Genomic DNA, 23624 nt, shown 5'->3' with positions numbered 1-23624 from the left:
CCATAAAATCTTGGAAAAAAATATTCAAGTGCTGTTATTATGTCTATATCTACAAAGATCAGAATCGTACAAGCCATGCTATTCTCTGTGCCACTCTGTGGAAACAAAAATCGGGTTTTAAAGAAGCATGATAGGAAAAATATTGCTGACTTTGAACTTCAATATTGAAAAAAGAAAGACCAGGCATGATATGCTAGCAGTCTTCCAATATTTGCGGGGCTGCCACAACCTACTTTACAAAGCACCTGAAGGCAAGATGAGAGGTAACAGATGGAAATGTATCAAGGAGAGATCCAATGTAGTACTAAGGAACAATTTCCTGACAAGTGAAAATAATTAATCATTGGAACAGTTGCCTTCAAAGGCCGTGGAGGCTCCAACAGTAGAGGTTTTAAAGAAGAGATCAGCAAGCCATTTGTCAGAATGGTATAGAGACTCTTGCTCGAGCAGATAGTTGGACTTGCAAACCTCCAAGGTCCGAATACCATGGATAACGAAGAAAAACAATCCAATGGAAACAAATCAACAAAAAATTCTGACTTTAAGCACAAATAACCAGGCTCAATTTATCCTGCTTTGACACATTAAGACTCAACTCTCTGGAAAAAACAAATTAATACTGAAAATAATTGGACAAAAGGAGGATGGCCAGCAGTAAGTTGGGCGAACTCAGTTCAATGAATGCACTGTTCGAATACTTGAAAGAACAGGCTAGGAACTGATCGTCGTAGAGAATAAATTGTCATGGTGAACCAGTTTGGTCTAATAGTTAAGGTACCCGAGATAGAAACTAGAAAGGTATGAATTATAGTCCTACCTTACACATGAAAAGCCAATTTGGTGATTTGGGGGCAGTTATTCTCTATCTCTCGGCACAACTTACTTACCAAAGTTGTTGTGGGGAAAATAGAAGATGGGTATTAGGAATATTTGTCACCTTGAGTTATTTATAAAATAATAACGGTGGGATTTAAAAAATGGAGTCGCTGGGAACTGGAAGCTATTTGATGGCACATAATTGATTTTTTAAAAAGTAAATACTGATAGTAATCACTGCAGAGAAACAAGTTAGAGAGATTTTGTCCCAAGTAATGTTCAAAAATTCAATAATTTAGTTGGAAGAGCACCTGGGGATATTTATCTTCCTAATAATTATGATACAGATAATGAAAGAGATAACCTAGTGGGTGTCAAACCAAGGTTCCTTAAGATAGCAGCTCTATCTCTTTGCTTTTCGCCAGGTGAATATACACTTGCCCAATAAATCAGCACACATTGAGAAAGGATAAGATCTACCACCTAGGCAGCGTTGTCCTGTCTTCTGTTTTTGCAATTGTCTCTCTGTGGCCCACAACCAGCTCATTAGAGCTTAAAATCGAGGAAAAGCTTCTCCTTGGGTCGATAGAAGACTTCAAAAAATTTGAAAGTAGAGTGGCCTATGGAAAACTACAAAGAACCAGAACTGGGTAGGACCAACAGAAGAGCTGGCACCTTTTCTGGAGAAAGCTGGGATGTATGCAAATTGCTGAATAGATTGTGCATGGGTACAGCAAGATACTCTGAATAAGTTTGCTTTAGATTTAAAAGTAACAATTTCTTAACTGAAATACTTGTTTTAACACTAGCCACCGATATTACAGTATTAAAATTCATACTTAATGTTTACAAGAGATGGTACATAAAGTGAAGGAAACTTGTTTGGATCATTATTAAGTACCTGAATAATTGTATAACAATATAAAGTTCACAAATGTACTTAATATGCCACTATTAATAATAATTACGATTCAAATGTGATTCATATGCATAATGTTTATTATCTGGATACAGAAATTATAATGTTTGGTGATACTTACTTTTCTTCTTTGAGATAAGCTGAGGGCAGCAAAATCATTAAACAAGGATGAGCTAGGTGAAGTAAGAGGATCTGCAAAACAAATTTTATAAAAAAAAAAACACCCAGAGATTTTATTTATTTACATTCCACCTTTATTTTAAAAAATATCTCAAGGCAACAAACATAGCCAGCACATCTTTTTCTTCCTATTTAACCCACAACAATAGCAACACCAATATGAAGTGAATTGGGTTGAGCTGGCTTTCATGGCTAAGGAGCAACTTGAATTCACAGCCTTTTGCATTCTAGCCTGATGCCTTAACCGCTAGACCAAAATGGCTCTTAACTTTCATGAGATGTATAAAATGAATTTATTTCAATAGTAAAATTTTGCAAAAAGAACTAAATAAACAGCAAGTTTATTCATAGATAAAGATTTTCTGCAGTATTTTAAGAGCTAGGAAGAACCGTTGTACCTACCTGAACGGTCTTCTCGATGCCCTGGAAGGAGAGTCCAGCATGGGTTTAGCTCAAGTCTTATTGGTAGGACTGAGTTTTAAATTAACATAAATAAATAATAATTAGGTACCGCCCCCTTGCTGCCCCAAGTACCCAGTTTTAAAAAACGAAAAGATGTAAGATAATGAACTTTATTAACAACCATAATAACATAAGAAACAGTATCATTAAACAAAACCTCCCATGGTTCTTCGGGAGGGTATGGACTCTCCTTCCAGGGCATCGAGAAGACCGTTCAGGTAGGTACAACGGTTCTTCTCCCATGCCTCCTGGAAGGAGAGTCCAGCATGGGATATACCCAAGTTCCAAAGTTCAGGGAGGGAGATTGTGAACCATGGGTGGTACCTCCCCGCACACCTTCTGGAGTACCCGTCTGCCAAAAGCAGCTTCAGCTGAAGCGAAGGTATCCAATTTGTAATGGCGAATAAAAGTTGTGGGTGAACTCCAGGCCGCGGCTCTGCAGATATCCTCAAGGGGAGCTTGTGACGCCCAAGCTGCCGAAGAAGCCGCACTCCTTGTCGAATGAGCCTGTATACCACTCGGTGGAGTCCTTGCGCTCGCCTTGTATGCCTCAACTATACATAGTCTCACCCACTGGCTGATAGTATTAGAAGATACCTTGAGGCCCAGTTTGCTAGCACTAAACGACACAAACAAAGCCTCAGTTTTGCGTGAACCGCCGGTACGCCTGATGTAAAGCTTCAATGCTCTGCGTACATCTATCTTGTGCCACTTAAGCTCTAAAGGGTGAGTACCATGAGCACAGAAATCCGGTAACACCAGCTCTAGAGCCCTGTGAAAGTGAGTGTTGATCTTTGGAAGGAAGGTGGGGTCCAGACGTAAACAAACTCTGTCTGGATAAAATTGACACAAGTCTGATCTGACCGACAGGGCGGACAGTTCGGAAACCCGCCTTGCCGAGGTAACTGCCACCAAAAAGGCCGTCTTAAAGGAAAGGTAACGCAATGGAACAGTTCTCAACGGTTCAAATGGTGGTCCCGTGAGGGCCTGAAGGACCAAGGTCAAGTCCCATGTGGGAAAACGACGAACAGGAGGGGGATGCGTGTTGGTAGCCCCTCTGAGAAAATCCTTAATCCAAGGGTGACTAGTTAAAGGTCCCCCATCGTCCCGCTTTATAATGGTGGCAAGTGCTGCGACCTGGCGTTTTAGCGTGTTTGGCGCCAAACCTTTCTCCAAACCCTTCTGCAAGAATTCCAGGACAGGGATGACTGTGGAATCCTGTGGTCGAAGGTTCCTGTCATTGCAGAAGGAATGGAAGGCTGCCCAGGTTGCCTGATAAATTCGGACTGTGGAAGGGCGTCGAGCCGCTTGAATAGTTGCGATAACATTCTCGGGAAGGAGACAGCTCCTCAACCTGTCCCCTTCAAATGCCATGCGGTTAAGTGGAACCATTGGGGTTCCGGGTGGTACACGAACCCCTGGCTGAGGCATATCCGGTCGTCCGGTATCCTCCACGGTGGAGAAATGGACAGTTCTCTGAGGTCCGCAAACCACGGTCTCCGAGGCCAATGAGGCGCTAGCAAGATCACCTCCGCCTCCTCCGACAGGATCTTCCTTACCACTGATGGAATAAGTGGAATCGGGGGGAAGGCGTACAGTAGGACCTTTGGCCACTGAAGATGTAGTGCATTGACTCCTTCGGCTCCCGGAGTTGGAAAACGGGAGTAGAACCTCCGGAGTTGGGTATTCTGGGGGGTAGCGAATAGATCCACCACCGGTTCCCCGAACCGACGTGAGACTTCCTGAAACAGACCCGGATCGAGCCGCCACTCCGCCGGGTCCAGTTCCTGGCGACTGAGCCAATCCGCCTGCTTGTTGTCCTCCCCCGCGATGTGCTCTGCATGGAGGGAGGAAAGATGAGTCTCCGCCCAGTTGAAGAGGAGGACCGTCTCTTCCATCAACCTGAGAGAGCGCGTTCCGCCCTGGTGATTTAAATGCGCCCTGGTCGCTACGTTGTCCGTGCGTACAAGGACGTGGTGACCTTCCAGTAAGGTGGCGAAGGCCAGCAAGGCCAAGCGGACAGCTCTCAACTCCAAGAAATTGATGTTTATTGGACATAGCTCCTGGGGGCTCCAGAAGCCCTGAGCCACCTGGGACTGGATGTGAGCCCCCCACCCCAGCAGACTGGCGTCTGTGGTGAGGATCGTGTGATGGCATGGTCCGAAGGAAGTGCCCTGCCGCAGTGCTGCAGATCTCCACCAGCGGAGAGAGAGTTGCAACTCGCGTCCCACGACGGTTAGACGGTGTGTATGGCTCAATCTGCGATGCTGAAACGGGAGCAAGGTCCACTGGAGCAGTCGATAATGGTAACGGGCCCAAGGGACAATGTCCACGCAGGATACCAGGGTCCCGAGTACCTTTGACAGGAAAGACAACGGCACCGTTCGGCTCTGTTGAAGGCCGCCTATGAGAGAACAGATGCGGTGCTGTCTCTCCGGGGATAGATACACTCTTTGAGAGACCGTATCTATCACCGCACCCAGATGAATGAGTCTGGTGGCAGGAGCCAAATGGCTTTTTGGCATGTTGATGGTAAAACCATGACGTTGTAGACAAGACATCGTGGTTCGTAAGTCCTTGTGCGCCCTCTGGCGGGTTGGAGACAGAAGTAAGATGTCGTCCAGATATGCGAGAATCCGTATAGGTCGGGACCGCAGATCGGCCAGTAGTGCATCCAGTACCTTCGTAAAGGTACGTGGGGCCGATGATAGGCCAAAGGGCATGGCCCTGTACTGGTAATGGACGTTGTGTAGACAGAATCGAAGAAATTGTCGATGGTACGGGTGTATGGGAATGTGCAGGTAGGCCTCCTTTAGATCCACTGAAGTAAGCAGGTCCCCTGCCCGAACAGAGGCCAGGATGGAGCGGAGGGAGGCCATCTTGAACCGTCGGTACAGAATATACTGGTTGAGACGTTTGAGGTTCAAGATGAGCCTGCAACCTCCGGAGGCCTTGGGTACAAGGAACACCCTTGAATAGAATCCCGTACCCTTGGAATTGTCCTGAACAGGTTCGATCGCCTGGATTTGTAAAAGGTGGAGAATTTCCTGATCTAACAGAGACCTCCTTTCGAAGTCTCTGGGGACCGGACAGGCAGTAAAATGGTTTGGAGGATCGTGTAGAAACTCGATCTTTAGCCCCTGCGAGATAGTGGCTAAGACCCAAGGGTCTGAGGTGGTAGCTCGCCATCTGTCGCTGAACTTCTGAAGCCTGCCCCCCAAAGGAATGTCGTCCAGGCAGTCACTTGGCACGTCTGGCGTTCCGTTGCTGGTATCCCCGGTATGGGCGTCTCGTCTGGGAGAAACCTCTGCCTCGTTCCTGGGAATACTGTCGGTCACTCCTGTAGGATGTGGAAAAGGCACCCTGCGAGTAAGGTCTGGCCTGCTGTGAAGGGGCGGACCACGAGTCCCACCGAAAGGACTGCCTACGGGAGTACGGACCAGCCCTGCGGTCCTGGCGGCGGAAAGATCTTGGGAGGACCTTCCTTTTATCCTTATCCTCCACCAGGACAGGATCTAGGGCCTCCCCAAACAATTTTGTGCCCTCAAAGGGAGCTGAAGACAAAGTCCACTTGGACTTGGCATCCACCTGCCAGTTCCTGAGCCAAAGCAGGCGCCTTGACGCAATGGTGGAAGCCATAGCCCTGGAGGCAAATTTCGCGGCATGCAGGGTGGCATCTGTGGAAAATTCCGCAGTCGCGAGGAGCTTATTCAAGTCCTGCCGCAGTCGAGTCTCTTCAGGAGCCAGTCTCGCCTGAACCTCCTGAATCCACATAATGGATGCCCGACTGAAGAAGGAGGCAGTGGAAGCTGCTCGGAGAGCCCAAGCGGCCATCTGGTGGGTCTTTTTAAGAAGAGTCTCCGCTCTCCTTTCATCCGGTTTCAAATTGTCCGCCGTCTCTGAAGGCACAACCGTGCGGGAAACCAAGGTGGCCACCGGCTTGTCCACGGGGGGGAACTGGAGTAGCGTCTCCATGCTGTCATCAAAGGTATAAAACCTGCGTTCCAGGTTAGAAGGCCCTTGTGCCGCCGCCGGATGTTGCCACGGGCGCTTGACATTCTCGAGGAAAATCTCCAATGCAGGAACCTTGTCCGATTCCTTAGCGGGTTCCTTGCATAAAGCAGCCGAGGTGCGTGGCCCCTCTGATGGCTCCACTAGTGGCGTTGCTCCTGGCACATCTAAGGCTTGTTTTGCCTTGCGCAATAAAACCCTATACAAGGAGGGTTTAAAAAGTCCCGCCACTGCTGGCTGCTCTGGAACAGTGAATTCATCATCAGACAGGCCCTCACCGTGATCACTGTCCTCTTCAAAGTCAGTGTGGTCAATGGACACAGAACCCAACCCAGTCGGGGGCGGTGGTGCTGACCAGATGTCTCTGGGCTGGGTAGGCTGAGAGGGAAAGACATTGGCTCGTTGTGTTGCCGCAGCTATGCCCTGCGTAAATGCATTGGCCACAATGTCCTGTATAGCAGGGGCAAAGGCCTGCCAAGCATCTGCATTGTCTCGAAGCCCCGCTGCCGTGGGGGTGAAGGTAGATGAAGGCACATAACATGGTGTCTGTAGCTCCCCTTGAGACAGTGCCTGCCTATGAGAGGAGGTAGGCCTCTCAGGCCTCGCTGCAGGTGATGGCAATGGAGGGGGGATCTGCCTGTCAGGGGACCAGTCTCTCTCTGTTGCGGTGCCCTGGAGCCCCATAGAAAGAGCAGGTGAAAGAGCAGATGAAGGAAGGGGCTGGAACGGGCCTATAGTTAGTCCCCCTACGATGGGGGGGGACAAGGCCGCCTCCAGACGCTGCTCTAGGGCCTTGATCTTCCTCTCAGCCTCACGAAGAGAGGAGCTGGATTGAGAAGGCTTATTTTTAGGCTTGTTGGCCTTATCCTTCCCCTTGACCGGAGTTTTGACTGCCTGGGCCTGCTCCTCCCCAGTGACAAGTTGATCAGCCATATTTATTTGATATGGGGCAGCGTACTCACAATCCAAGCCACAAACAATGAACAGCCACAGTCGTTTGTTCAGGAATAGAAAGCTCTGACACACAAATGATGAGCAAGCAGGCAAAGCTGACAGTGAAAAAGCAGCCTTCTCATAGGCTGTCAGCCGGTCACGTGACCCCTTCGGCTGTCACTGGGCAGACTGCCTAGAGCAGATAACCTGGCCAGCTGCCCAGTTCGCGCCTAATTAAAACGGCAATCAATGCCGTTCGCGCTCTTGGCTTGGTGCCAGCAACAAAAAACATGGCGACGTGAGGCGATATAGAAGCCTCTCCTGCAGCTCGCTATTGCGAGCGCTCAAACAGCTGTTCGGCGGCTCCTAACGGCCGCCGCGGCTTTTTTTCTTGCTTCCCCTTGTCTCTCGCCGCCATCCAAGGCTGCCCGACGAAGCAGCAGTCCCCGCTAGCCGCTCGCTCTTGCGAGCGCTCGAACAGCTGTTTGGCGGTTCCTAACGGCCGCCGCGGCTTTTTTACGGCTTTCTCCGTCTCTCGCCGCCCCCGACAATGGGGAGGGGCAGACCCCCCCCATCTGGGGTGATATGGGCTCACTAGACCACCAGGTCAGTAATTATAATTATAATTATAGCCCCGTTGCTCCTCGGTGGGCAGTACCCGCTGAGAGAAGAGGCCCCAAAAGGAGAAAAGGTGGGGGTGGTGCCCGCGGAGGGCAGAGACCCCATCAGAAAACAGGAACCTAGTAAGGAGAAAAAAGGGGAAAAAATTACAAGGTTCACATACATTTAATATACATTAAACTACATTTACATACTCAACCTAAAGGGAGAGAGAAAAAACTCATGTCCTTAACCTCGACTGAGTTTTTTAAAACTGGGTACTTGGGGCAGCAAGGGGGCGGTACCTAATTATTATTTATTTATGTTAATTTAAAACTCAGTCCTACCAATAAGACTTGAGCTAAACCCATGCTGGACTCTCCTTCCAGGAGGCATGGGAGAAACTGGCAACTCTTGGGAAATTATTTGTCGCCCCCCCCCCCCCCAATTCCCTCCTTTCTTCCTTTTCACTATATCACTTAACTTTTTGAAATTGAGCAGCTTATATATTGCAGGGGGGGGGAGCTTAGTGAGTTATTTGTTTATGTTTAAGTACAGCAGAACTAAATAATAATGAAAACAAGCCCAGAAATAAAACAAGATTTCCCCCCCCAGAAAAATTAGATAGGTCTCTAATAGAATATGTGATTATTGATAGAAAAGTAAATTATTGCTAAACAAATATTCTAAAAGTGTTATGTTTCCACTCTCCCAAGTAAGAATGCTTCACTTCTTAATTTACCTGAGTTTTATGACTTCAATAAAATCATAACTATTTCATTTATTGCGATTGTTTAAAAAATCGCTATTTAACCCACAACAATAGCAACACCAATATGAAGTGAGTTGGGTTGAGCTGGCTTTCATGGCTTTTTAAAAAAGACATGACTTTTGTAAACTGCCCATCAAGCACAATAGGTTCAAAAGTTTCCTGGTGATGTAATTCTTTTTTACAAAATATTTTTTTCACCATCTGATCATAAACATTCATCAAAACATATAGAACTATACATCTCTATCCAAAATGCCATAAACAAATACAGTGTTCCCTCGATTTTCGCGGGTTCGAACTTCGCGAATAGCCTATACCACGTTTTTTAAAAAAATATTAATTAAAAAATACTTTGTGGTTTTTTTCCTATACCATGGTTTTTTCCATCCGATGACATCATACTTCATCGCCAAACTAATAATTTTTGCAAATAAATAACAAAAAATAATAATTATCGTTAATAAATAATTATGTTTATAAATATCAGGATCATTAAGTGCCTTATTCAATGGTGAGTACCAGTAATAATGGTGAGTAAATGGTTGTTAAGGGAATGGGAAATGGTAATTTAGGGGGTTAGAGTGTTAAGGGAAGGCTTGTGATACTGTCCATAGCCAAAAATGGTGTATTTACTTCCGCATCTCTACTTCGCGGAAATTCGAATTTCGCGGGTGGTCTCAGAACGCATCCCCCGCGGAAATCGAGGGAACACTGTATCCTAAATTTGCGTCTTTTGTACTTTTATCTCCAATCTGTTTTCCTTCTATATTTCATACTGCTCTCCTCCTTCTATCTCCCTCTCTTCCCTCTACTTTCTTTCTACCTCTGTCCCTCTTTCCTACTTCACTCCTCCCTCTCTCCTCTTCCTTTCTACTTCCTCTTCCTCCCTCTTATCCTTCCCTGACTACATCCAATCCATGTTATAGTTAACAGACGAGCAATTCAAAACTCTAACTTCATACCAACATCCATGCTTCTCTTAAAATTATCTTTTCCCTTATCCATATTTTTATATGTGTTTATATTCTTTTAGGTATATCTACTGTTATTCTAAATGCTGCCTCCTTACCTCCTATTTTTGTCACCTGGGTCTACCCCCTTTAATTTTCAATGTTCTTCTAAATCAATCGCTATAGCTTATCTTCCAGATTTTCTCATTAATCTCTTGTACCTCTTTTATACCATACCTCTCCCTTACCTCTATTTATATATTTACTCATTGTTTTTTTATTCTGTCATTTCTAAATGCCCTAAATTTCTTATCTCTTTTCCCATGTCATATATCCCTTTAAATTTTACTATTCTTTTTTTTTTAAATTAAATCATTTTCTATACAGTGTTCCCTCAATTTTCGCGGGTTCAAACTTCGTGAAAAGTCTATACCACGGTTTTTCAAAAATATTATTTAAAAAATACTTCACAGGTTTTTTCCCTATACCACGGTTTTTCCTGCCCGATGACGTCATGTGTCATTGCCAAACTTTCGTCTGCCTTTAATAATTTTTTTTTAATAAGCTTTAATAAATAAACATGGTGAGTAATAATCTAAATGGTTTCTAAGGGAATGGGAAATTGCAATTTAGGAGTTTAAAGTGTTAAGGGATGGCTTGTGACACTGTTCATAGGCAAAAACTTCCGCATCTCTACTTCGCGGGAATTTGACTTTCTCGGGCGGTCTCGGAACGCATCCCCTGCGAAAATCGAGGGAACACTGTATTTAAACAAATCCTAATCTCATCGCTATACTTCCAGACATTACCAATTTCCCAATATACAATAATAAAGAAAAAAAGAAACCCTAATTATCTAAAATCTCTACAACAAAAAATGCAATTTATAAAGTACCTGAGCATAAAACACACCTTTTTCCTCCCTAAAAGAGGCTGAAAATTTGGGTGTGTCTTGTAGTATATTCCTCCTTTCTGACCATTAAAAGTTATGTTTGGTTATGATTGTGTAGTATCGATTGTTTTTAAGATAAATATATTTTAGTTACAGTTTTAATTATTAAATTTGTATCTGTATTGTTTTATTGTTGTTGTGAGCCGCCCCAATTATTGTTATTATTACTCTGAATGTAGCTTTTTTCTTGCAGCTTTTTTTCCAGTTCTAACGAGGTGCTAACGATGTTCCCAGCTTTTACCGGATTGCAAACTCTTTCATTGTTACTCTCTCTGAATAAGGGTTTTTTTAGCCCCTAATCAGGGGATGAAATAGTGTGCTGAAGCTGACCAGACTAAGGACACTAGCCATATGAATACCTGGTAGATTCCCCCCCCCCCTATTTTCCTCCCCAAAAACTAAGGTGCGTCTTATACTCCCGTGCGTCTTATACTCCAAAAATACAGTATATAATCTTATATAAGGATCTTTAAAAATAATAATTATACAGCTCTTATAACATTCCAACAATTTCAGTAATTATCTAAATCCTTTCCAACATTAAATCAATGTTATAGGTTATACAAATCTTTTATAAAAACAAATCTTATAAAGATAAGTAGTGATTATTCAAATTGTATAACCTTCCAACAATTCACCTACTATAGTCTAATTCATTTCCCTTTTATTCTTTTTCCCCCTTTCATCATCAACATTTAATTTAATTCAAACCATCATGTTACAATCTAATATACAATTATTAACATTAAAAATACCTTCTAACAAGATAATTACACTTCTATGCAACTAATGGTGTTGACACGATTAAATGTAAAATAATAATTCTAAAAAAATTATTTTTGATTGATCTTCCCCTTTTCATCCATTCACTTTTAGTCTCTGAAAAATTCTATTTCTTGTAAGTTTTCCCTTTCCAACCCCTTCTCTTAACTTTTCCTTTTTCTTTCTTTTATTTTTATGCCAATAACTTTTTCCCTCAAATTCCTTTTCTTCCTATTAAGTATGTTATTTTTGTAAATTTGCTCTCAATTGCTCCTAGTCTCTTCTCCCTATTACCCCATTATTTTTCAATTGCTTCTTTTGATACCAATACTCGCTTCTTACTATTTTCTTATCACTGTAAATCCCAGTGTAATATTGATCTGTTTTTTATTTTTAGACACTTTTTCATCTGTGTAATCTCTTTGTTTTTCATTTTCTTCATTTTCCTTTTCCACCTTTGTAGTTTTGTGTTCTTTATGATCCAACTTCATTTCTACGTTCTTTTCATCTCTGATTTCCAAAAGGTAAGTTTTTATATCTTCATATATGTATTTTAACATCCCAGTCAATTCTTCATAGATACATGCTTCCATCTTGTCAAGTTCACAATTCACAATTTTTTTTACTTTCAATTTAAATCCATATAATCTCTTTGTATTTCAGTCCAATCCAGTTCAAATCCTCTTATCTTCCATCACCACAACAGTCCACCAACACACTAGCACAACACACACTGCTTTCAAGTCCTTTCAAACTCCTAGTTATCTTCTTATGGGCAAGATCAGTCTCCAGCTATCAGCTAACTCGAGCTTTCCACAGTCTGTTGCAATATTTTCTTTTAACCAGCAGGTGGCGCTTTGTTCTTAATACAGTGGTACCTCGAGATACGAGTTTAATTCGTTCCGGACCTGGGCTCTTAAGTCGAGCAGCTCTTATCTCGAACGACTTTTCCCCATAGGAATTAATGTAAATAATTTTAATTGGTTCCAGCCCTCAAAAAACTCACAAAGTTAGTCTAAATTATGCAGAAAGACATGTTTTTAATGAAGAAATGTACATGTACATATAAATGAATAATGAAGTTTCTTTCACTTAACTTGTAAACTTTCTTAAACTTTTAAATTTACATATGTTCAACTTCTCTGCCACCCAATCCTGTAGGACAGAGGTCCCCAACCCTTTTTGCACCAGGGACCGGCTTTAAGCGATCAAGAGAGGAATGGGTGAATGAATGGACGGAGGGTGGGAAGGAAGGAAGGAAAGAGGGAAGGGACAGGAACAGAGGAAGGAAGCAAGGAAACTTATGAAAGGGGAGAGTAAGAGGAATGAGGGAAGGGAGGGAGGGAGGGAAGAAGGTGGGAAGGAGAAAGAAAAGAAGAAATAGAGGAAGGGAAGGTAAAAGAGAAAGAAAAAGAGCAAGAAAGAAAGCAAGAAAGCAAGAAAGAAAGAAAGAAAGGGGGAAGGGACAGGAACAGAGGAAGGAAGCAAGGAAACTTATGAAAGGGGAGAGTAAGAGAGGAATGAGTGAAAGGAGGGAGGGAGGGAAGAAGGTGGGAAGGAGAAAGAAAAGAAGAAATAGAGGAAGGGAAGGTAAAAGAGAGAAAGAAAAAGAGCAAGAAAGAAAGCTGCAAGCACCCCCCCCCGAGCCCCCCAGGCCGGCTGCAACCTTTTAAAACACGCGCGCCGCTTCGCAGCTGTCTCCTGAAGCCGAACGCGGAAGTTAGCGTTTGGCTTCAGGAGACAGCTCCTTGGCGCTTGTATCTCGAATTTGGGCTTGTAAGTAGAACAAAAATATCTCTCCCCTCCCAGCTCTTATCTCGAGTTGCTCTTAAGTAGAGCAGCTCTTATGTCGGGGTTCCACTGTATAGCAAAACAGATCTTTTACAAAAAAGTCTCCAAAGTATTTTAAGTCTACTTACCTCTTATAAGATGTTTCCTTCAAATTCTTTATTCTTTTTCAGTCTCTTTAACTTCTACCAAGTCCAATTATAAAGTCATCCTCAAATTTGAGGCTTTAAACTTGTTGCTTTAATTCTCTCTATAGTATTTCCAATTGCTAGATAGCTACTCACTCCATTTGAGAGTCTCTTTTGTCTCCTTTTGAATTTTAATTATTTTCTTTTGTTATTAAGTCATCCAGACACTCACCCAGATTCAGAACTTCTTCACCACTTTCCAGCACAAACGCTTAGATCTGGTCACCCAGTCAATTCACGATCTCTCCATTTCAAACATTCTGAGTTAATGGCGACAGAATCATCTTCCACAGCCGCTGGCCGAGAGGCTGGTGTCTGTTTCCTGGTGGGCTTGCAATCCCCCCCCCCATGCCCAACTGGTGCCTCTCTCCTTCAACACCCTCCAGGGTGTATCTGACCTGGTTCCAATCTGGTTCCAGGTCTCCAAACAGTTGGGATATGGGATTGCCTGTGGAGCATGGATATACTTGTAGTGCTGCGATGTTGGTCATGCCCCCTCTGTAAGTGATGAAATTCTTCGTGTGCCAAATTACTTATAAATTTATGTCAGCAAATTAGTAAAAGTTGCATATCTTATATGAATAATAGCTTCTTAGATTATAGTCAAGGAATTGTAAGTAAAATATTGGTAAAAACGTTGGATTACTCTTCTAAAAATTGGCTTTTACAACGATCAGAAATATTGCTGTCTTTGGTAGTTTATTTGGCTGATAGCTTTTAGCATAGTTTCTGAAGAACTAGAGCAACTTTAAAATTAATTCAACTCCTCTTATTAGCCATGCTTACAATAGATGACTTTGAAGGATTTTAGATAAAACTAATTATACCCACAAAATAGCTCTTTATAATGTTCAGAAGATAAGCTATGTTCATGACATAAAGTATCCCTTCTAAATTATTTAAATCACCAAAATACAATTATGCAAACTAAGAACATTTAATTATATATCTCCTGTCTCTAAATGTAGTATACATTGCTGTCTGTTTTAGTATCTTTATCTACATTAAGAATGTAGATATAGCAATTTCCCTAACCAAACCCATATTCTCAGGTGTAATAAAAGTGACAATGAATCCCAGTTCATGTTTTCATCTGAAATATTTCATCTTTCATTCCAAAATCTTAAAATTCTTTATCTGCTGAATTAAATTGAAGATCAGAAATGGAAAAAAAAAAACCTCAAAACACCAGTTCCAATTAATCCTAAAACAGTTTGTAATAAATGGTCTGAACGTATTATTTAAACAAGGAATTCTAAACCGTATGTATTTTTTCCTATAAAATAGCTTTAACATAATTTTAAAGCTTTCTTACCGTGGCCTGCATATGGCTTGGCACTGTCATTAAGAAGGCTAGGTGAACTGCTGCTATTTGTCATCCTCTGCAGAAAATGAAAAATAGAATTGTATAGTGAATTAAGGTATTAAGACTATTTGCCTCCAGATGTCTATAACTCAAAATGATTAACATGGATTAACGCTCATAGAATCCCACCAGAGTCAGAAGGGATCTTAGAAGCCATCTAGCCCAAAATCTGCTCAATGTAGGATTCTTTGAAGTATTTCTGACAGTTAATCAACCAGCCTGATTGAAAACCTCTTATGAAGAACTCACAATTTCATAGAGCAGCTTTTCTACTTTCTGACAGCTCGTACAGTCAGAAAGTACTTCCTATCTCTGTTGTGGCCTGTCTGCCGCTGGCTCCTCCAGCAGCCGAATCAGATGAGGAGGCAGCATAGGAGTCAGACCATGGGAGGGAGAGGGGGAGGGAGTGGGGAGGGGAGGGAGGCGGAGCCTGGGGCATCCATCAGCCCTCAGATAGACAGTCAACAGCCCCCAGGCCTGGAGGTGGCTGATGAGAAAGAACATCTAGGTCCAGTGCCTGACACACGGATACGCTGAAGGCAGAGAAGAGGAGAGCAGTGGAAATCAATCAGTCAGTTCTTGGAATGAAAGAGCCACCGCTGCTAGGGAAGCCCCACCCTAGCTCTGGAGATAAAAGGCATGGGATGGAGAGGAATAGGTGTGGCAGACAACTGTTCATCTCCCTGCTGGACAGACTTGTTAGCTTGCTGTGAAAGAGAGAGAGAGAGAGACTTGCTGGGGCTTCTTACACTCCTAATAAAGGAATCATGGGAGACAGAGCCATGGGAGGGAGTAATAGATGCTTGGAACAAACTTCCAGCAGACGTGGTTGGTAAATCCACAGTAACTGAATTTAAACATGCCTGGGATAAACATATATCCATCCTAAGATAAAATAAGAAATAGTATAAGGGCAGACTAGATGGACCAGGAAGTCTTTTTCTGCCGTCTATGTTTCTATGTTTCTATCATTGATTTAACTACAGAGGGTTTGTTGTGTTTGAGAGCCGGGTCAGAACAGTCTCATTTAAGCCTACTTTGTTTTGGTTTTAATCCCAGGAGAAACATCATTAATTCACTTTAAATTTTCAGAGCCTCTGAAGGTGCTGCATAGAAACATAGAAGTCTGACGGCAGAAAAAGACCTCCTGGTCCATCTAGTCTGCCCTTATACTATTTTCTGTATTTTATCTTAGGATGGATATATGTTTATCCCAGGCATGTTTAAATTCAGTTACTGTGGATTTATCTACCACGTCTGCTGGAAGTTTGTTCCAAGGATCTACTACTCTTTCAGTAAAATAATATTTTCTCATGTTGCTTTTGATCTTTCCCCCAACTAACTTCAGATTGTGTCCCCTTGTTCTTGTGTTCACTTTCCTTTTAAAAACACTTCCCTCCTGGACCTTATTTAACCCTTTAATATATTTAAATGTTTCGATCATGTCCCCCCTTTTCCTTCTGTCCTCCAGACTATACAGATTGAGTTCATTAAGTCTTTCCTGATACGTTTTATGCTTAAGACCTTCCACCATTCTTGTAGCCCGTCTTTGGACCCGTTCAATTTTGTCAATATCTTTTTGTAGGTGAGGTCTCCAGAACTGAACACAGTATTCCAAATGTGGTCTCACCAGCGCTCTATATAGCGGGATCATAATCTCCTTCTTCCTGCTTGTTATACCTCTAGCTATGCAGCCAAGCATCCTACTTGCTTTCCCTACCGCCTGACTGCATCTTAACATCTTTCCTGAATATCATCTGGGGAAAAGTTCTTGAAGGTAAACTATTCCAAAGAGGAAAGCCGTAACAGAGCATGACAGAAATCTTGACCCATCTCACCCCTGATCATTTTGCATCGACTGAACTCATGAATAATGTTCAGGAGCTCCTCAGGAGAAAGTGAATTAAACTAGTTGAACTGTGAAGTCATAAAGACAAGAGTTTTTTTAAAAAAACAATAAACCAAATAGGTGATTATATTTTTTTTTACAAAGTTCAACTATGGACCACAAACTTTGGGTGTGTTTTTTTTAGAAACTGTAAATTTCTGGGTGGACTGAAAGCAGGAGTTTAAAAATAGTATCTGCACAGTTCTAAGGAGAAGCTTGTTGCTTCCATGACGCAGTGTGAAAAGGGAAGAGCGGGATGTACCCAGGTAGGGATAATTTCACAGAGTTGGAAAGAACATTCAGTACCAAGGTGGCCACTTTGGGAAACGGGAATAAAAAACAATGTTCACTCTGCCACTTTCACTATTGTTAATACCGCTATTCATGGAGAATCCACACAAATTAGTTATATCGGGGAATCGCAGCATCCCAAAGATTGAGAGCCCTAAAAATAATTTGGTAGCTGATTAAAATTTCTAACATTCAAACCAGAGTAGTCAGAGATTTAGCCAGCTAAAAAGATTACCATATACTATATGTATTTGAATTTCAGTAACAATATTATAAAAATATAAAAGTTCTTTACTAGAAAAAAATGTGGCAATTATACATCTTGGAAAATATTCACTTTTAGGACTATTACAAACACAATTTAGATATAAAACTTCTTCCACATCAAGTTTCGTTATGACAACTCCACAGATATGTCCACATTTACATAAAAGTAGAACAGGAGAACTTTGCCAGAGTTTGATTGTTGTTGTTTTACTTCTCAATCTAGTCAACAGTCATGATTCTTCCTGGAAGTTTCCCAGTCAAGGAAACTTAGTAATATCCCAAGCCCACAAAGCATCTGACTCAGACAATTCAATCAGGAGGTAGCTTTTGTCATCTAATCTTTTAATGCAATCCAAAGTGCTAATCAACACTTTATGTTAGCAAATTTTGAAGTTTAAGTCATCCATAATTTGCAACTTGGGCGTCCTCCTCAATCCACAGCTGACATTGGAACATCATCTTTCGGCTGTGGCGAGGAGGGCGTTTGCCCAGGTTCACCTGGTGCACCAGTTGTGGCCCTATTTGGACAGTGAGTCCTTGCTCACAGTCACTCATGCCCTCATCACCTCGAGGTTCGATTACTGCAACGCTCTCTACATGGGGCTACCTCTGAAAAGTGTTCGGAAACTTCAGATCGTGCAGAATGCAGCTGCGAGAGCTATCATGGGGCTTCCAAGATTCGCCCATGTTTCCTCAACACTCTTCCCCCTAGGCCATTACAAGTTATGCATGGAATGTTTGTGTGTATGTTTGGTTTTATAATAGGGGTTTTAGTTGTTTTTTATTATTGGATTGTACATGTTGTTTTTATTATTGTTGTTAGCCGCCCCGAGTCTACGCAGAGGGGCAGTATACAAATCCAATAAATTATTATTATTATTAATTTTATTGAAGTGGAATATTGTATTGAAGTAGAATCTATGGACAGCCAGTTCTTATCTAGAAAACTTCGTAAGTAGAGACATTCTTAGGTAGCGGTACCACTCATAGTTCCCTCTAAGCTGAGCAGTGAGCAATCGCTCACTTAAAAATCATCATCAACTCAGAGTTTTCCAAATCTGCCCAGAAGCCGAGAGGGAAAGAGTGAGAGGGAAGGAGAGAGAGAGGAAGAGAGAGAAACAGATAGAAAAAAGAGAGGAAGGAAAAGAAAAAGAATGGGAGTAAGGAAGAGAGAAAGAAAATCAAAATCTAGTTTGAAACTAGCTCAACTATTTAAGTGGCATTTTGATATTGATAGAGTTGCCCTATTATGAGCTCACTGTTATAGACACACAGTACAGTATTTTATTTTGAAATTCTCTGAGGCAAAACAGGGTGGGTTTTTTAGTTTGTTTGTTTGTTTGTTTGTTTGTTTGTTTGTTTATTTGTTTGTTTATTTATTTATTTATTTATTTATTTATTTATTTATTTATTTATTATTTCCGTGCCGCCCAGTCCCGAAGGGACTGCCGCTCAGACACTATACTTTTCCGCCCACCCCCCAAAAAAATTAGAGGGAACACTGGTACCACTGTACTTTGTTCTTCTAGTCTGCTATACCATTTATGTTTTTTGTATATTTTAGTTCATAGTAGTAAGCTGGTTAGTTATATGGGAATGAGATATTCTATTAGATATTCTATTTACGGGACCGCCTCCTCTGTCATAGATCGCTGCAGCTAGTAAGGGCCCACAGAGTTGGCCTTCTCTAGGTCCCATCCGCCAAACAATGTTGGTTGGTGGGACCTCAGGGAAGAGCCTTCTCTGTGGCAGCTCCGACCCTTTGGAACCAACTGCCTCCAGAGATCTGTATTATCTCCACCCTACTGGTCTTTCGGAAAGCTGTTAAGACCTGGCTTTTCCAGCAGGATTGGAATTAGGCTGATTGCAAGTATGTATGTTTTTTTATATTATGGTTATTATTGATTTTTATTATTAGATTTTAACTGTTTTCATTGTTGTTGTATTTATTCTGATTGTTAGCCGGTCAGAGCGGCAAATAAGTAAGTAAGTAAGTAAGTAAGTAAGTAAGTAAGTAAGTAAGTAAGTAAGTAAGTAAGTAAGTAAGTAAGTAAGTAAACAAACAAACAAACAAACAAACAAACAATTAAATATATACATCCATATATATATACAGTGGTCCCTTGACTTTCGCACGTCCGACTTTCGCAGAAAGTCTATAAATAAAATTTTTGAAAACCCGTGGTATACCCATGGTATTTTTTTTATTTTTTAAATTTATTTAAAGAACCTGTCCTTAAATAAAAGCTCTGCTTCCGCCCCAGCCTCCTGATTTCACCGCCACTGGGGCATCTCAGTTGCTCGGTGGCCCATGCGTTCCTGCTACTGCTGCCGCCGCTGATCTCATCACCACCGGGCCCTCAGCTGTTTGGCAGCCCACACGACCCCTGCCACCGCCACCGATCTCGCTGCCGCCGGGGCCCTCATTTGTGTGTCGGCCCATGTGACCCCAGCTGCCACTGCCAATCTTGCTGCTGCAGGGTCTCTCAGCTGTCTGGCAGCCCACGTGTCTTCTGTCGGCCGCCGCTGCCCAAATTGCGCCTCCTGCCGCCACAGCCTCCACTCCAGCCTCTCCTGCTACCACCTGTGCCCTAGAGTGCGGCAAAGCCCCAAGCTTTCTGCCCCGTTGCCCTTTTGGGTTCTGGCAGTAAGTAAAACCAGGAATGGAGGAGGGAGGGGGAGAAAGAAAGGAAGGAAGGGAGCGTCTCTACTTTGCGGAAATTTGACTTTCATGGGCGGTCTTGGAACGTATTCCTTGCGAAAGTCAAGGGATCACTGTACATACATACATACATACATACATACGTACATACATTTTATATAATAGTATTCAGAAAAAGACATTTCCAAAAATGTCAATGGACATATCAATAGATAGGCAGGTTGCTAAACAAAAAGATTTTCTTCCAGAAGTATCACCAACTTATGCTAATGAAAATTCTAACAACCAAATTTTGTGTTAACTGAAGATGTTATATAATTTCTGCCAAGAGGAATCTAGATTACAATAATTATAGTATTCTTTCGGTCATTACAGGTATACCAACTAAATTCAAACAAACAACATCTTTCCTACATTGCCCTAAAAGTGGTACTAAAATATACTTTCTTCAAAAGAATTCAATTTGTATCATTGAAATGGGGTTTCCCATCTATGCTGGAATTCATTTATTGCTTCCATAGGAAAAAAAATGCAGAAATAATTTCAACCAGCAACAGACCACAGTGGACACTCTATCAAATGACTCATTACCTGCATCATAGGATACTTTGATTCTGTAGGACTTCCGAATCCATTGACTCCAACAAAACTGGTGCTGAAATAGGAGTCTGTAAGACTAGCTTCAGCCAGGGCACTCCCATCTATACCCGGAACTAGAGATAAAAATGAGAAAAAAGTGTTTTAAAGGCTATCAGTTTTGAAGATCCAACAGCATACAAATGTATGTTTCAATAGCTATCTAAATACAGAGGGAGATATTAAAAAGACCACACACCAACAAATTATATCTCACAGTAACAGGACTCTGATTTATAGATAGTGGAGAGAACCAGGAAATGGAAATGTAATATAACTAATAATATCAGTAAACAAAATATAAACAATAAAGTTTAAACAGAAAAGTAAGTTAACTGAACATTAGCACCTCTCCCACTTCTTCTCTAATAGTAAAGAATCAGTGGTTCTTTATCAAGTAAAAGCAATTTGCTCCAACATCCAAATTACAAGTCTTTGTTTAATTATCAATTGAGCTTAAGTATATGGGGTCTATTTAATTCAAGAGAGAGCACAAAGAACAGTATAAAATTATCAGTCAAAAGTGAAAAGAAACTCCTCAATGTTATATCAGATTAAACAGACTCTTCAATTTATTTATTTTATTTATTTATTGGATTTGTATGCCGCCCCTCTCCGGAGACTCAATGCTTTCAAGATTGCCAGTTGAAATGCATACTTCACAATCTATTGAAGACAAGTATTTCAGGTAGTCCTTGACTCACAACCACAACCAAATTTCTGTTGCTAAGTGAGACAGCTGTTAAGTGAACCACTGCAGTTTTGCTCTGTTTTATGGTTTTACGGTTTTCTTGCCGCAGTTAAGTAAATCTGGCCTCCCTGTTGATTTTGTTTGTCAGGTCACAAAGGTGATCACGTGACCTTGAGACACTGCAACCATCATAAATATGAATCAGTTGTCATGTGACCATGAAGATGCTGCAAGGGTCATAAGTCTGAAAAATGGCCTTATGCCAATATTTTTCAGTATTACGGTAATTTTGAACGGTCACCAAATAAACTATTATAAGTTGAGACTTATTATCATTAGTACTGAGAAACAGTTAAGTAAAAATAAATTGTAGTTGAGAGCATGATGGCAGCATTCCTGAATACTGCTTTCAAAAACACTGGCTAACTCTGCTTAAAAAAACCCCCAGATACTGTAGTGCTTCCTTGACAAATGGAGAATAAGAGAAGACATGAGATTTATTGAATATTGTAATAGATGCAGTAATGGATGGATAACCAACTAAATATGAGCCAGCAATGTGCGGCGGCGGCTAAAAAAGCCAACACAATCTTAAGCTGCATCAACAGAGGGATACACTCCAAGACTAAGGAGGTATTAATACCACTCTATAATGCCCTAGTCAGACCACACCTGCATTCAATTTTGGTCACCCCACTACAAAAAGGACATTGAAACTCTAGAGGAAGTATAGAAAAGAGCAACTAAAATGATAAAGGGACTAGAAACCAAGACATACAAAGAGAGGTTGCTGGAACTGGGCAGTTTACTGGGCAGTTTACTGGGCAGGTTGCTGGAACTGGGAAGTTTAGCAAAAAGGAGGGCCAGAGGGGACATGATAGCAGTATACAGATATTTGAGGGGTTGCCACAGAGAGGAGGGGGTCACACTATTTTCCAGGGCACCCGAGGGCCAGACCAGGAGCAATGGATGGAAACTGACCAAGGAGAGATTCAACCTGAAAATAAGGAAGAACTTTATGACGGTGAGAGCGATCAACCAGTGGAACAGCCTGCCAGCAGAGGTTGTGAACACCCCATCACTTGACACATTCAAAAGAAAATTGGGCTGCCATCTGGTTGGGGTGGTGTAGGGTTTCCTTCTTGAGCAGGGAGTTGGACTTGATGACCTGCAAGGTCCCTTTCAACTCTAATAAAAAATAAATAAAATAAAAATAAAAAACCTGCAGAGCCCACTTCCATGTTCACAGATGAACTGCCCACAGCAGGTGTCCCCAGACCTGGCAACTTTAAGATTTATGGACTTCAATTCCCAGAATTCTGGGAGTTGAAGTCCACAAATGTTAAAGTTGCTAAGTGGGAAGATCTCTGGCCCATTGCATGTCTTGTTCAAACATTATGTTTGTAGCCTGTAGATTAGACAGTGACTCAATTATGTAGCAGGTCTGAAGGTAAATGCTGTCTACTGATGACCGAAAGAGAATGGGATTCAGACTAAGAGTGGCAGACTTCACAACTGTGATTAGCTCTGTCTCTCTGTAGCAGTGATGAGTATTTTAAGAGTATAGCTCCTGATTACCCTTCCGATTAAAAAAAAAAAGCTGAAAATAGAATAAAATTGGCATTGGAGGTATAGGCAGAAAAGTCAGGATGTTTTATCTCTATTTGGTGCTGCTTTGCTCAGTGGGATTTGCTTAAGATAAAGGTGGGGAAACCAATAAAGTCTCCTTCAAATCAAACTCAACTACTATTAACTACGTATCCATATTTTCTTGGCAACAAGAAAATTATTCGGTAACTTTTTCTTCCAGGATTTCTTTTTTTAACTCTGCAGCCTGGTCCACAGCCCTGTTATTTCCTGTTGGTTTCTCATTTGAGTTTTAAGCAGTTCTGAGCCTACAAAGCTGTTTCAAGACCAGACAAGATTAACTAGATGCTACCATCCTCCTCAGTGATTAAGAAGAGTTATATTCAAGTAGAAACAGGATCTTCAAATCCAGGTGATAATGGGCTGGTGGATGGGGAGAATATAATAAGTCAAAGCTTTCCCTGTCCGGTTGAGTCCAACTCTAGGGCGCAAGTCCATCAATCAAATGATAATAATATAAACCCAAAGAGTTTCAGTTTCCTATGTAGAGTGAAGAACAATTATCATCAGCTAGAGCAAAGCTGTCAAACTTCCAGTCTGAGGGCCACGCCCACACCCGATTTAGTGAAGGGGGGGAAGTCCCGATACGTCATGTGACACCGCCATGACGATCTGAGTTTGATACCCCTGAGCTAAAGGAAGGTATTGTAGACAATACAAGAAGACCCATTAAAGGTATACAGTGATACCTTGTCTTACAAACTTAATTGGTTCCGGGACGAGGTTCTTAAGGTGAAAAGTTTGTAAGACGAAACAATGTTTCCCATAGGAATCAATAGAAAAGCGATTAATGAGTTCAAGCCCAAAATTCACCCCTTTTGCCAGCCGAAGCACCCGTTTTTG

At 41.9% G+C, this 23624-nt stretch overlaps 1 protein-coding gene across 4 annotated transcripts in view; it reads right to left on the bottom strand.

Annotated features, from left to right (window-relative positions):
- Nucleotides 1-23624, bottom strand: part of PAN3 (poly(A) specific ribonuclease subunit PAN3) — a 92612-nt gene that overhangs the window by 49916 nt on the left and 19072 nt on the right. For all 4 annotated transcript variants that reach the window (XR_011558948.1, XR_011558949.1, XM_070749869.1 and 1 more), the window contains exons 2-4: nucleotides 20399-20520; nucleotides 14649-14715; nucleotides 1857-1927 (exon numbers count right to left, since the gene is read on the bottom strand). Coding sequence is in view for 2 of the 4 variants with exons in the window: in XM_070749869.1 (XP_070605970.1) it covers nucleotides 1857-1927; nucleotides 14649-14715; nucleotides 20399-20520 (260 nt within the window). In the remaining 2 variants the exon portion in view is untranslated. The remainder of the gene's footprint in view (nucleotides 1-1856; nucleotides 1928-14648; nucleotides 14716-20398; nucleotides 20521-23624) is intronic.

Source organism: Erythrolamprus reginae, chromosome 4 (genome assembly GCF_031021105.1).
Source record: "Erythrolamprus reginae isolate rEryReg1 chromosome 4, rEryReg1.hap1, whole genome shotgun sequence".
NCBI classification, from domain to species: Eukaryota; Metazoa; Chordata; class Lepidosauria; order Squamata; family Dipsadidae; genus Erythrolamprus; species Erythrolamprus reginae.
Note: the sequence above shows the minus strand (reverse complement) of the source record. Positions and strands in the feature narration are given on the sequence as shown.